This window comes from Phoca vitulina, unplaced genomic scaffold, assembly GCF_004348235.1.
Source record: "Phoca vitulina isolate PV1807 unplaced genomic scaffold, GSC_HSeal_1.0 scaffold1, whole genome shotgun sequence".
Classification (NCBI taxonomy): domain Eukaryota; kingdom Metazoa; phylum Chordata; class Mammalia; order Carnivora; family Phocidae; genus Phoca; species Phoca vitulina.
The window spans coordinates 51,219,752-51,234,854 of record NW_022589704.1 but is presented as its reverse complement, the minus strand read 5'-3'; the positions used below and the strand labels follow the sequence as shown (position 1 = coordinate 51,234,854).

The 15,103-nt window shown below is 38.9% G+C and overlaps 1 protein-coding gene across 1 annotated transcript in view; it reads left to right on the top strand.

The window, feature by feature from the left end:
* The window catches only part of ITGA4 (integrin subunit alpha 4), a 78,385-nt gene that overhangs the window by 44,149 nt on the left and 19,133 nt on the right, over nt 1–15,103 (top strand). The window contains exons 16-17 of the mRNA XM_032406999.1: nt 5,248–5,397; nt 7,575–7,651. Of these exons, the coding sequence (XP_032262890.1) occupies nt 5,248–5,397; nt 7,575–7,651 (227 nt within the window). The remainder of the gene's footprint in view (nt 1–5,247; nt 5,398–7,574; nt 7,652–15,103) is intronic.

The following is a 15,103-nucleotide window of genomic DNA, read 5'->3' as shown; positions in this document are numbered from 1 at the left end:
GAATGTATGTTTGATTAGTAAATTTGTTTTATTTGTATTTTATATGTTTACATTGTTAAGCTATACAAGCACATAGCTCAATCTACACAGCAGACTATGGACTGATCCATATATGAATACTTTTCTGCTGAAAATCTAAGTACAAGCAACCTATACAACTATCCTGACATTATGGTAGTCAAGAAGTGGATTGATTATTCCAGCATACGTTAATTCTCTGCTAGTTTGCAAGGTCTTTGAAGACAGAATACTACTTTTTGCATGTTTGTATTCTTCTTAGAGGTAATACGAGTCATTACATGAGGTAGAAATCAATAAATATTTTTAAAATTTATGGATGATATGTTCTCAGTGCTATTTAAAGAATTCTGTAAGGGAAAATCTGAGAATGTTCTATTAGTGTTATGGTTAGAGCACCTGTTTTTGGGGTGCTGTCTCTTCTCAGGATGTTAGTAGTGCCAGATGTGGACAGTTCTCCACCTCACAAACCAAGCTTACTAGCTGGAGTGGTTAGCATTACAAGTGGTGGTGCTGGCTTCAGTTGCAGTCCATGCCTCTGCCTTTCCTTCTCCCTCCCAACCCATTTCCCACATTTGTACCAGAAGGGTATTTCAGAATCATAAATCTGACCATATTCTTTGCTTGAAATTCTTCTGTGTAAGACTTTCTCATCCTCTTTTGACTGTAGATTGTGTGGCCCTCCTTCTTCTGTACTTGTGTATACATCCATCAGAAAGCTCATCCGGCACACTGTGTGTGGATTTCTGGGTTATGGATTGTGACATAGGTATTGACTTTCAGTTTTGTATCCCCAGAGTCTTCCTTCAACACAGCAGACCCATGAATAGATACGTTGAAATGTCTATACCTCAATATCATTTCTCATTCAGTAAACTTTATAAATATTTCTGGCTCCACCCCCTAGGTTTTTTACTGCATACACACAGTAAGAGGACATGGGCCTATGGCTCAGTTCTCAAGTGGCCGTAAATAAGAATTTCTGTAAAAGTCAAACAAGAAGGCGGACTTTGAGTAATTTCAGACATGTGCTCATTTGCACACTTGTGGGTTGCCTTATTTTATGTAATTGTCCATAAAAATGTGGCATGGAATCTTCATTATTTTTAATATAGATAGCACATGCCCATCCAAATGAAAAATTTTAAGCAAATCTACTTTTTCCCTCCCCAATACTTAATTAGTCACTACAAGACATTTTTGATATTCTAGCCTTTGTCTTTAGGTAGAGCTGTTAAAGTTAAATAAGTGTGAATATCTGTCAAATACAGTTCTTGCAAGAGTGCACGTACATTTTATATGTTGTGAGAAAAGCGTAATTAATAGCTAATTAGGATAATGAAAGTAATATACACCAGATGTAGAGAAGACCTTGTGGAAAATTAGTATGAATTAGATAACATGTGATTTGGTCAAAGCAAGCTTGTTGAGAAGAATTAAAACAGTGGACATGTGGAGGGACAATCAGTGGCTGTCTAGCTTCTACACCTAGGGAATAATTTAATCAAGTTTGCTATTGTAATACTCAGGGCTTCAAGCTGTTCCGTTTTCACAAGTTGATAACTTGGGATTTGGGCCTTGATTTGCAGCATTCCTATATGGTCAAAGTTTCGTGTTGAGAGGATCACTTATCAAGTAATTTAATAAAATCATCTCCATGTATAAGAATGGAAAAGTAATAAGAGATCCCCTGTACTCTGATTCATGCTCCAAATCTTCCAGGTACCAATTAATTAGTACAAGTCTAATACTTGGTATCTAACTCATTTCCTACTTAATGTTCATTGACTGGCAATGGTCTGATTTTCTTTTTTTTTTTTTTTATTCCTTCCAATTGTTCACCTGAATTTCTTAAACTCAAATGCATTTCTTGATTGGTTGATGTAGATATATTTTGAAGCAGCATATATATAATAAGTCAATATCTAACATCTCTTAAGATCTTAAGTGCCAGGCATTATACTAACTATTTTACAAGCATCATGCCACTGAATTCTCATAACAATAGGTATAGGTATCATAAGAATTGTCTTTATTTCCATTTTCAGATGAGGTAACTGAGCCATTGACAAGGTTACACAGATAGTAAGTGTTGCACTTGAGATTTGAACCCCAGTCCTGTACCTACTATATACATATATTGATAGTTATAAATAATGTAAAAAAAATTTTCATCTTTTTTATTTACATAAAGACATAGAATAGATGTTGTCGGGGCGCCTGGGTGGCTCAGTCGTTTGGCATCTGCCTTCGGCTCAGGTCATGATCCCAAGGTCCTGGGATCGAGCCCCGCCTCGGGCTCCCCGCTCGGCGGGAAGCCTGCTTCTCCCTCTCCCACTCCTCCTGTGTTCCCTTTCTCGCTGTGTCTCTCTCTGTCAAATAAATAAATAAAATCTTTTAAAAAAAAAAAGATGTTGTCTTTTATGTGATAAATCATCTTGATTAATTTACTTCATTGATTTTTATCAAGTTACTGCAGCACAACCATCTGTATTACAGGCATTTGTTTTTCTTACCCATTAGGGATTGCTAATTGATGAGCTTTACAAATTATCTGTTCTTTGTTTGCTTTTAGGCAGTAATGTTTAAGTCATATTCCAATCTTGAAATGCCCATAGGTAATAAAAACCTGGCCTACTAATGTTACTGGGAGTTCTGTTAATGACAAAGTCATGGATCGACTCAGGAACTGAATAAATATAAACCTCAGTTATGGTTTAAGGTAATATGTCTAGCCCTGGTGCAAACACTTGAGTCTCTTTAAGTGGTCAAAATGAACTTAGTTGAATTTCTTTTTTAAAATGAGAAGAACCAGGGTGCCTGGCTGGCTCAATTGGTAGAGCGTGTGACTCGTGATTTCAGGGTTGTGAGTTCGAGCCCCATGTTGGGTATAGAGATTACTTAAAAACAAAATATTAAATAAATAAATAATAAATCGAGAAGAACCTATAGATTGAAATGGGTATTTGAAAAGTCGAGTCAAACTGTGATGTAAAGCTCAGACAGCAAAGTATGGTAACAATTTTAGTATCAAAAGAAAAGAAAAAGAAAAGCAAAAACTGCATAGTTCCATGTAGATAGAACTTACTGATTATTAACTGCCTTCTCAAATCCTGAGATCATTTCTATGTTTAATTTTTGTGGTGCTTATGATACTTGTTTTATAGATTTGCCATCAACATGTCTTATTTCATGAAATTTAATTGTCTCCTGAATTCTGATATAAATCCTCATAGATTACTTTATCAGTAAAATCTTACTTGCACACCTACTTAGATAAGGAGAAAAAGAAAGGTGTCTATTTTGTTCAGTAGACTTTGAAAATCTCATTTCTGTCTAGAGAGGGCCGGGTTAAGTGCTTTCTAAGAGGTACCATGTTTTATGGATTACTGATTTTTTTTTTTCCCATAGACATGAGATTCGAGAACAACTGCTTTCAAAGTTACTTTCCTGTCGGCTATTTTACTGTTTGTGTATATATGTATGTTAGCAAATAATTTTGATAGTATGTGGTATGTTCTTCACTAGAAGTCTAGTGAATAATCAAAAAATAATTTTGAAGTACATAAGAAGATATTTTTAAGAGGGAAAAATAATGCCTGCATGTAGAAATTCACATAGATTAAAATATGTGAATTGACAATCAGTGTAATGAACTCAAGAGCTGTTTCTCTGGGGGCAGAATACAAGAAATTTTAAAAATCATTCAAAAAAGGGATGCCTGGGTGGCTCAGTCGGTTAAGCAGCTGCCTTCGGCTCTGGTCTTAATCTCAGGGTCTTGGGATTGAGTCCCACATAGGGCTCCTGCTCAGTGGGGAGCCTGCTTCTCCCTCTCCTCCCTGCTTGTGCTCTCTCTCACTATCTCTGTCTCTCTCTCTTGCTATCTGTCTCTCTCTCTCTCTTGCTATCACTCTCTCTCTTGCTAGCTCTCTCTCTCGCTAGCGTTCTCTCTCGCTAGCTTTCTCGTGGGTGCACGCACTATCTCTCTCTTTCTCTCATTCCTACGGGCACTATCTCACTCTATCTCTTTTGCTATCTCTCTTGCTATCTCTCTCGCTATCTCTATCTCTCTCTCTCTCTCTCCCTATCTCTCTCGCTATCTCTCTTGCTCGCTATCGCACTCGCTCACTATCTCCCTTGCTCGTGCTCTCAAATAAAATCTTAAAAAAATCATTCAAAAAGGCTTTTTGACCACATGATTACCAATGAGAAATGCTGTGTAAAAATCAGTAAGATATTAAATTTAAAAGAATATCATGCAGAATGGATAGCAGAATGGATCCCTAATGGGTACAATTCCTGTATAATTGATAAATAATCCAAGAACTTTCCTTATGAAGTGTAAAAGCACAATAAACTTAGAAAAATTGTAACTAATAAAATTCAGTAAAGTGACTAGGATAAAAGATTAAATATATAAAACAAATAACTTTCCCACATACCATTTGTAACCTCCTTAAAAATATAATTGGAAAAGCTCCATAAAGAATAGGAAAAAAAGGGGCACCTGGGTGGCTCAGTCGTTAAGTGGCTGCCTTCGGCTCAGGTCATGATCCCAGGGTCCTGGGATCGAGTCCCATCGTCGGGCTTCCTGCTCAGTGGGAAGCCTGTTTCTCCATCTCCCCCTCCCCCTCCCCCCCTCCCCCTCCCCCTGCTTGTGTTCCCTCTCTCGCTGTTTCTCTGTCTGTCAAATAAATAAATAAAATCTTAAAAAAAAATAGGAAAAAAGGATATGTTTCATAATAGGAAATCAAATGAATCAAATTGAATTAAAATGTTACTGAGACATATAAAAAGAAAACTCAAATAAATTGAGATATCCTATTTCTACAAGTTTACGACAGGGAAATGTTAAATAGAATAAAATGCTGATTAGTACTTCAAAGTGATTTACAAATGCTTATGTCAAGTGATAAAAAGTATGCATAGAAAATATCATGAAAGAAAACATGTCCAAATGTAAAACTATGTAACTATTACAGGATGGCTATTTTTTTATTGTTATACTCTTTTTGTATTTTTTCTAATAAACATGCATGCTTTTGTAATGTGAAAAAATATACACATTCAGTGTATTTTAACAATTTAGATGAAAAGGTAATACTTCCTTTACCTTTTCCTTGTTGTTTGACTTTAATGCAGGAATGGAGGAACTTTCTATATATGCTTTTTTTTTTTTAATTTACATGATTGTTTTTATTTTTAACTTATGGTTTTAAATTTCCTTAGAAAGATGTGCGGGACATCCTCACCCCAATTCAGATTCAAGCTGCTTACCACCTTGGGCACCATGTCATCAGTAAACGAAGTACAGAAGAATTCCCACCACTTCAGCCAATTCTCCAGCAGAAGAAAGAAAAAGACGTAATTGAAAAAACAGTAAGAATATTTTCCTTATTCAAAACATGATGCGCATGTAACTAAAGTAATTTTTTTTGTAACATTGCCTAATTCTGGGGAAATGAATTATCTTTCTGAATTTTTTAAAAAAATTTTATGAATTTTTTTAATATAAAAAGATTTATGGTATGTTTTGTTTTCCATTTTTCTTTATTTTTTATATTCCCTTTAGGATATTAAACTGAATATTTTAAAATACGCATTTAGTCCCAGCAATGGCTTACCATTATATACGAGATGTTAATTTTCTTTCCTTGATTCCTTGCCCATGAGGAAAATATATTGCTAGGGAGCGCTCACAATGACAGTGAGTCCCATTCATGAGGTTTATCTTCTCCTTTTTCATTTTCTGCCTCCTTCTCTCTCATTTTGTCTCCCTCTCATTCACTCTACCCAGATTCATCCAGTCTTGGTAGGCAAGTCCCCTTGCTGGCTTTTAATCTTTTATAAATGTAAGTATTTCTGTTACACAACAATTTCTCCTTCAAATTCAACCATAGCCTTTACTAAAGCCACGTCCCAGGATCCATTGCATTTTGAGATGGATCTTGCATTCTAACCAGTGAACAGCCTTCTCTACCATATTCCAGAGTATCTCCCTTTCACTTGCAGTGAGTTTATTCCCAGGAGTCCAGTTGTCTGGACCTTTACTGTCCAACAATGCAAAGACCTAGTCAACAGGATGTTTGGGGGCATGGTAAAAACATTCACTAAAGCATTTGCTAATGGCACAAGGAATGTAAAAGGCAGAAGGGACACTCCAAGGGCTAGTTAGCATCCTGTCTAGACAAGTTGCTCCTAAGTCACTTGAAGGTCTTTGAGCTTACAATCATGACTCTCTGGTCTAGAATGCTAGATCCAGTGAACATAATACCTTAAGGCAAGTTTTCTCAATACACTTAATGTATCTGTGGAAGTCAGTGTTTTCACCCCTCTGTTGAACTTTAGTTGTCAATATCAACTATTCTTAACTATGTTTAATAACGAAAAATGCAGCATTGTAAGTACATAAACCCAAACCTTAGCAATTTGTAATTACATTAGAATAAAACTCTACCAGAGTGCCTGGGTGGCTCAGACGGTTAAATGCCTGCCTTCGGCTCAGGTCATGATCCCAGGGTCCTGGGATCGAGCCCTGCATCGGGCTCCCTGTTCAGTGGGGAGACTGCTTCTCCCTCTGCCTCAGCTGCTCCCCCTGCTTGTGCTCTTTTGCGCTGTCAAATAAAGAAATAAAAATCTTAAAAAACAAAAAAAATAAAACGCTACCTTTTGATTTTTAGAGCACCATGCTTTACAGATGAGAGTGATAGAAAAAAAAAAAAATCATATTTACCTAATCATTTAGAGAAGGATTTACACTTCCCTTCTGCTTCACCAGGTCAAAGCAGACTGTAGTCGGACGTGCTATTTGACAACATGCTAGTCATTTCCCATTTAATGAACCAAGCTCCTTCTCTGACTTTCTAGATTTCTCTTAGCATCTCTCCACTTCCTCCTATTCCTCTCAGCTTCCTTTTTCTCTCTCTGCATTCTTTCTTTGTCTATCTTATACCTCAGGTTTTCCCATATACCTTTTCGTTCTCTGGGTCCTATTAAAATGCTCCAAGTTAAATAAATTCTGGAACTCTGAGGGTCAACTATCATTTAATTTTGTTCAATGTATCCTCAAAGTAAAATTTCTAAATTTCTACATTTTATTGTTTCCAATAAATATAAGCCCATTGTCCTACCATCTGTGAAAAGTAAGTGCCATGTTTATTTGTAATAAGTGGATCAAACCGTAGCACCAGAAAATTGAGAGGAACTCAGGAAAGAATATCTTGGCAGCACAGATTTTAAACACTGACCTTTAAAACTTTACCTCAATTTGATTAAACTCATTTTTTTCATAACGATTATAAAAGAAACAATAATTTTTTCCATTTAACAAATTTAGGCCTTCAATTTACCTATTGGGAGAATCAGTTCCTTTAGCCCTACAGTTGTCATTTGAACCTGTGACTAATCCTCAAATTAAACTCTTCAAAAGGAACAAAATATGACATTATCAATTTTGTTTCGTTTTTCTCATGTATCATAGATGTCTTCTTAAAAAAGTAGAAGTATCCCAAATTGTTGAACTACCATAAAAAAATACTGTCATATTTTATTTCCAGATAAACTTCGCAAGATTTTGTGCCCACGAAAATTGTTCGGCTGATTTACAGGTTTCTGCGAGAATTGGATTTTTTAAGTAAGTGTAGTTTACTGTTACTCACCAAGATGGGCAATGGGTGTGTGCTTGTGGGTTCTAAAGAGAAAAGGACCAAGAACTACCCCTCAGGGATTAGCAGCATTCAAAGAATTGAAAAAAACACTCCCCTGAAAGAGATTAAGTGATCTATATGTCACTCACACATAGATACTCAGAGGTGACCAGTTTTTGAAGAATGAGAACATGCGAGCACCAAGATTTTATAAAGCATGTTTTAATCTTCTGACCTCTCAGAAAATATTTCCAGATTTAATTGTGCTTGGGTTATCATGATTGTAGGTATGTTTTAGACCATATGTAAGTGCCTATTAATAGAGTTTTGGTGGCAAAATGAGCTAACGTTCACTAACATATAATGCTTAGTTTTTTTTTTTATCATCCAAAAACTGGTTACATAAGTCAGACTGATGTACAAAGCAAAAGAAATCCCTAAAGGTGTATGACAACATTTGAAAGGGAATAAACCACCTTGCTTGTCTAAATTCTTAGAAGAGGGAATAGTTAAAAGAAAATACATGTGTTATGCTAAGATACATAGGTACTATGCCTACCCAGCACACAGTGAAAATTAGATAAATGTTGGCTACTGTTACTATTTTCTCATGGGAAATAACCACTGCAATTTTGTATCACATCTAAATACCCTATTTTGAAATTGGTCTGCATACTAGAGGGAAGATGTGAAAAATGAGGACCAGAGAGAGAATCCATACTGAGGTTGAGGGCTGATTGGGTACAGGAAGTAAAAGAGGGGAAGGAGGCATCAGTGACAGGACAGGAAAATGGGAAACTATTTTGGGGAGGTGGGGATATGAAGGAAACAAGTTTAAATTGGGGCATGTTGAATTTGGTGGGATTTCTATATGCAGCTTTCCACTTGAAAATCTAGTTCAGGGTTGTATTTGGAAGTTGTCTACACATTAGCGATTTGTGAGCATGTGGGGGCCAGGGGTGGGGAATGTGTGGAAATGTGAATTCCATGGAGAAAAGAGCAAAGGATCAAGTTGGGGAGGGGACAGTTTTATTTAACGATCTTAGCAAGAAGAGGGAGTCCCTGGGGGAAACTGCAAAGGTATCCTCAGAGAACTAAGAAAACCAAATCCATAGTGAAAGAGCCAGTGGAAAATACAGAAAAAGGGACTTAATATTGTAAAATTTTGTAGAGAGATCAGCTAGCACAATGCCTGGGGAAAGGTCATGGGAATTGGCGTTTAAAATGTGACTGGTGGGTGAGAAAAGGATGTTCCTGGAAACTTTTAAGATGGAAATTTCATTGCAGTAGTAGTCAAGTGAGAGTCTGTGTTTAAAGGGAAAAAGAATATACTGGGGACGAGTAGGTTCAACTGAAGAATTTTTATGTAGTGATGAAATTTGTTATTTATTTAATCATGGGAAGACACGCGCATGTGTGAGGGTCAGAGGCGGAGAAAAAACTAAATTGAAGAGGGAAATGTCCTTGAAGCCTGGGAGCACTTTTCAGACTCTACCAGAACGCTCCTCCGAAGCATCCGACCACTGCTCACTTCACCTTTGGCACATTTTTTTTTTTTATTTATTTTATTGTTATGTTAATCCCCATACATTACATCATTAGTTTTAGATATAGTGTTCCATGATTCATTGTTTGTGCATAACACCCAGTGCTCCATGCAGAACGTGCCCTCCTCAATACCCATCACCAGGCTAACCCATCCTCCCACCCCCCTCCCCTCTAGAACCCTCAGTTTGTTTTTCAGAGTCCATTGTCTCTCATAGTTCTTCTCCCCCTCCGATTTCCCCCCCTTCATTCTTCCCCTCCTGCTACCTCACCTTTGGCACATTTTTCGCTTTAAGTTCCACGTTGCCATCAAACTCATGTTCCCCTCCGACTTCTCTAGCTCTTTCTCAGTTGTCTTTTGAGGATCTTTGATTTTGGCTCTCTTGGATTCCTAAACCATCCTCTCATCCCTTTCTCACACCCTCCCCCCATTTTCCCTGGGTAATCATGCCCACAGCTGTGACCTCACCTGGCCTGTCTACACTGCTGTGGCTCGGATCAGTATCTGTTTCACACCCACACATGCAACTGTCCATTAGACGTGTCCTCTTGGGTGCCCCGTCACTATCCACCGGCGACAAAACCACTAGTCCCCAAAGCCAACAACCTGGAGCTCAACCTGTGTTCTCTCTTTCTTATCCCTGACATACAATAAATTCCTAAGTTCTGTGACACTACCACGTACAGGTGTATTTTATATATCCATCATGCTTCTCTCTCTCCACCACTCTTGCTCCACACCAGGTGCTCAGTATCCTACCTGGGTCACCAAGCTTTCCCACTTTCTGGGCTTCTGGCTTCTGATTTTACATTATTCTAAGTCCTCGACTATGGTATTTCCAGAGTGTGAGCTTTGTAACATACATTCTGATAACAGGGCTCCATGGGCTCATTAAAACTTTAAACTCCTTAACGCTCTTTCTCAACCATGCCATGGGACTTTTTTCCATCGATGATGGATACCTGTCGTTTGGCCATGCATGCTTCCCGAGCCTCTCTATCTTTTTGTTCCTCCCACTTATCTACCTGATTAACTCTCATTTGTCTTATAAATCTCAGCTGTTTTTCTATGTCTCCAGCTATAGGAACCCAAGTCCTGTGACCCTAGTCTCGTTGCAATGACCCTCACCACCGTTATTATCTGTCTCCACACTATCCTGTGAGCTGCATCAGGACAGCTTTCTGTCTTTTCATCTTAGTGTCCCCAGTGCCTAATACAGCGTCTGGAATGCTATAGGTGACTAATGTTTGTTTGCTGAGAATGGAACAAGGTCCTAAGGAAATGGCATAAAATGCAGTCAGACTCGGGTGGAGGAGTTAGCCTTAGAGAGAAGTTAAGATTCTCTACCTTGAGCTAGGAAATTATGAAAAGGTGCTTGACATAGATTAAGAAATCTCAATGTGGCAGGAAGGGAAATACAGAGAATTCAGGGATGGCCAGGATGAAAAGCGAGTTAATATATGGAAAGTGAGGGCTTTGAGGATGGATTTGGGAGCTTGAAGGGAATGGGAAAAGATTCAAAATAGCTGTTAAGATAAACGGGATAGGAATGAGTAAAAAGGTTGACAAACAGTGTTGAGTACCCTGCTGGGGTGGGATCACATATGGCAGAGAATAAATTAATTCTTTTCACTTAGGCAATGCCAATATAGCCTTGAGCATCCACAGTTAAGGGCCAAGAAGCCCTAACCTATTTGATTTATAATTGGACTTTATACTTAAATTATCCAGATTGGCTGCTCAGAGAGTCCAAAAACAATGACTCCTTAACTACTTTGTACCCCAGCGTGTAATGTGGTGCCTTTGTTGAGTTATTAGATGAATAATTTACAACCTTTTCATTCATGTATTTATTTTCTTCCTCAAATGCTTAGTTTTCTTGGTGTTTTTGCTGTCACAGGCCTTTGATAAGAAGAGCTGTGTGGGTGAAAGCTTATCTAAGCTACAAATAAGTAGCATTTTCATTTTCTTCAATCAGACACTCCCACTGTCCCCTTTGTCATCTTTCTCTGCAACCACATGGCCTATGAAAAAATGGGACAGTGAAGTTTTTTTTAAAGATTTTATTTATTTGACAGGGAGAGAGAGAGACAGCGAGAGAGGGACCACAAGCAGGGAGAGTGGGAGAGGGAGAAGCAGGCTCTTCACTGAGCAGGGAGCCCCTCGATCCCAGGACCCTGGGATCATGACGTGAGCCGAAGGCAGACGCTTAACCACTGAGCCACCCAGGTGCCCAGGACAGTGAAGTTTATGTGAAAATATTACTAAGAATGGTTCTTTTTTGAAGAATGAAAATACATCTTAATAAAATATGAAATAATTTGTCTTCAGTACATACTTTCTCACAAGAAATTATATTACCTACTTTTTTTTTCTTTTTTTTACTTTGAAGTGATAATATTTCTCAAAGTCGGTCAAATCCATTATGATTTTAAATGGCAGCCAGTGGTGTCCCACCGGGACACCAGTGTCTCTGGAAGTGTGGTTTTTGAGTCACCTTCATGAGAATCACCTGGAATGCTTAACAGAAAAGCAGTTTTCTAGGCCCCAGACCATCCAAATCAGAATCTATGGGCACCAGGCCAGAAACAGTCAGTATTAATATGGCTACGAGTGGTTTTTATCAAACTAAAATCTGGGAAGCAATGTGGTGGTGGTGAAGAGTTTCAGATCTAGAGTCCAGCTAACCTGGTTCAAGTTTATCTACCATTTATTAGCTGAATGGACTTTTTAGAGAAGCCTTTTCACCTCCGTAAACCTCTTTCTTCATTAATCAAAAGGTAAAATAGTACCTACTCTATAAGATTGTTTTAAAGGTAAAATGCAATACTGCAAACCAAGTGCCTAGCACAAAGCCTAAAATACATGAAGGTTCGTAAAAGTTATTTTTGATAACATTGTTATTGGGATGTGGGTAGACCTTGATTTAAAAAAAAAAAAAAAAGTTTCAGTTTGGCCATAAAATGAAATAACTGCCACTGAATCCTCAACGTTTTCTGCATGTGGATTGGTGGTTTCTCCAGAGTTGAATGTTTCTTTCTGTCCCAAGAAAGCCGCTGATGGACTGGGTCAGTAGTTGGCTGTTTTGTGAGGTTTGAAGTGGCACGGATGCCAGGGAAAAGTGTAAGTCCCACATCTTTTGCATCAACTAGGAAAGTTACAGGCTATCTCTGTGAGGTAAATAACTTATTTGAGGAATTTTCACATGAAAACTCTTCATCAAGCTCTAGGCCCCCAGGGAAGGGTTCCGACAAACTGCTTTGCCTTGTAATAAATTCTGCTCTATCAGACAAAAATATGCCTCTCCCACGTAGAAGTCCTCTCTCCCTGCTCGGGAATAGTAAGCACGTGTGACACTTGCTCTGCACATTCTCCTGGTTGTACCTCCACGGGCACTAAGGGCATTTCATGCCTCTGAGCTACAGCCCTGCTTCAGGTCAGTGCATTTCCTCAGCAAAGAACATGAGTTTCTGAGAACTGCCATAACAGACTGCCCACAGCCAACCAAGAAGCTCACACGCACTCTGTCTCATGTGCTCATTAACTTGAGGCTTCTTCCTGAAGGTCTAAATTCTCAGGACAACCAGCCCCAATCGTCTGGGCTTGCACAAGACGAAGATGAGCAAATATGATTTTATCAAGATTACAAATACAATAGCAGGTATTAGCCATTGTGTAGAAGTTTAAAATCAAGTCTTTCATATAGATGACTGATCTGGATGACACTGCTTCCCTTCTTTACCGCAGTCATGCGTCCCGGGTAAATGATGAAGGCTTTTCCTGAGCAAGTGCGTTCATTATGTTAGGACTGCTTTAAAGTGCAGGTAACAATACTTGATGAATCATGACTTAAATAATAAAGGCACTTAACTGTTTTCGCATAATAAGCAGGAGGTGGCTACAGGCTTAATGGTCAGCTACCAAAATCTGGACATGCATGGTTATCTTTCCAGTTTTCTTGGCTTTTCCCTCCTGGTCCCCCAAAGACTGCAGCAGCATCAAGGTTGCCAACAAAAGAAAAGGGGCAAGAGCAAAATTCTGTGTCCACTTGAGGCTGCCTTCTGGGAAGGGAAGCACCTTGGCAGACCTCTTACTCTGATTTACAGGACCTTGTCATGTGCTCATCCCTGAATTATCATAGATCAATCATAAGTCATTCCCTGAAACTGAATGAGGGCTTCTCATCTGCAATAGCACGGGAGTACTGCCTTCTGCTGAATAATCTGGGGTTCTTCTAGCAGCTAAGAAGGGAAGTTACTCTTGGGTAGACAGTGCGCAATGGGCAATATCTGCCACTATGCTGTTTGTCCCCCAAAAAGCAAGTCTATCAAAATTATCCATTTTTAAATTGGAGATGGTAGCAATATATGCCTCACTGATCTCAGAGTCTTGAAAGTTGAATTATATCCTTTATACATTAAAACATGCTAATTACTAATTGTATCATCCACTCTATGTTCTCCTGCTCTACTCCTTGGGACCTCAAGGATTCTACCTTTATTCAAATGCGATCTCCTGAAATGTCAATTAACGGACATATTCTAGTTGATGAGAATTTTCCAGTATTTTCTTCTTCCCTGAAGTCAGTAGCAAAAAGGGCACGATTTCACATGGGCCTGAAGGCCACTTGCTGCAGGCTAGTTTTTTGTCAAATAAATGACTACCGGGCCTCGACACAGGTACATCTCTGTTTGCATTATATTTTGTTCTAGCATCTTGATTAAAAACATGTTAGCTATGAAGCCCTAATTCATCTTATCAAGGCAAACCGCATTCATTATCCTAAGACACGAGGAGAATTTCTTGCAAAATAAAACAATATTGTTCACTTAGGGAAACCATAGAGCCTGCTGCCGAAATCCATCATTTTTCTATTCTTCCTCTTTCACTTATTAAGTTATGATTCTGTATGTACACAGTACCCTGATTTGCTTAAATTATGTGGATTCTGGGCTGCTTTGTAAATTTCAAGAGTGCATTATGCATGTTTTAATGAAGAATGAACCACGATTCCCGGGGAAAGCTTGGGTTCAGCCTTGTCGCACTTCCAGATGTGCACCTGGTCCTTTCTTCTGAAATCACATGAAAAGCTGGTGGGTATCTTTCTGGCGGCACCCTGTTAATGAAGCCAGATACAGTAAGACATATATTTAAAAAAGTAGAATCGCAATTATGGTAATGTGGCAAAATAACTTAAAAATGGAAAATAAACCGGGAGCCTGGCTGCTGAAATGTGAGCACTGTGTTTCTCCTTAATTTGCTGTTGTCTTGGAACCTAGCTGTTTATGCAGTGTGTCACCTTCTGTTGCTTGTCTAAGTGCCAACTTCTTTCCCAAAGGTGCTCAGTGACTAATGCTTTGGTTACCAGCCAGAATATTTTATAAATGTCTATTTCTAGGCAGCTCTTCCACAAGTCTTAATTAAACTTTAATGTCAAGCTGAAGTTTACTTTTAGAACCTCTTAGGTTCCTTCAGTTGTAACATGATTGTGGAGCAGTGGGGGGAGTGCAGGACCACCGTGTTCTCACACATTTACTTGTGCGGCCAAGCAGATGCGTACTTAGGGAACACAAAGGTTTGCGACATGGGCATGAGGAAATCACAGGTGTTCCCTGAAATGGTGGGAGAAAGACTGTGCTGTCACTGAGCCCGGTTCCTCCACCCTAAAAGGATAGCTGTGGCATAGGATTACTGGTCTGTTAGTTATTATACATCCTTCCAGAAAAGATCCAATGTCCCACACCCAGGGATCAGAAGCTAGAGATGCTGCTATGCACCCACATGTTCTTCGTTCCTTCCTCCTCGATGTCTCCAGTACCAACCCAGGAACTCTGAGGTCTGCGGGGGGGGGGGGGGGGGGGGGGGGGGGGGGGGCGTGTTTTGCGGTGAGGTG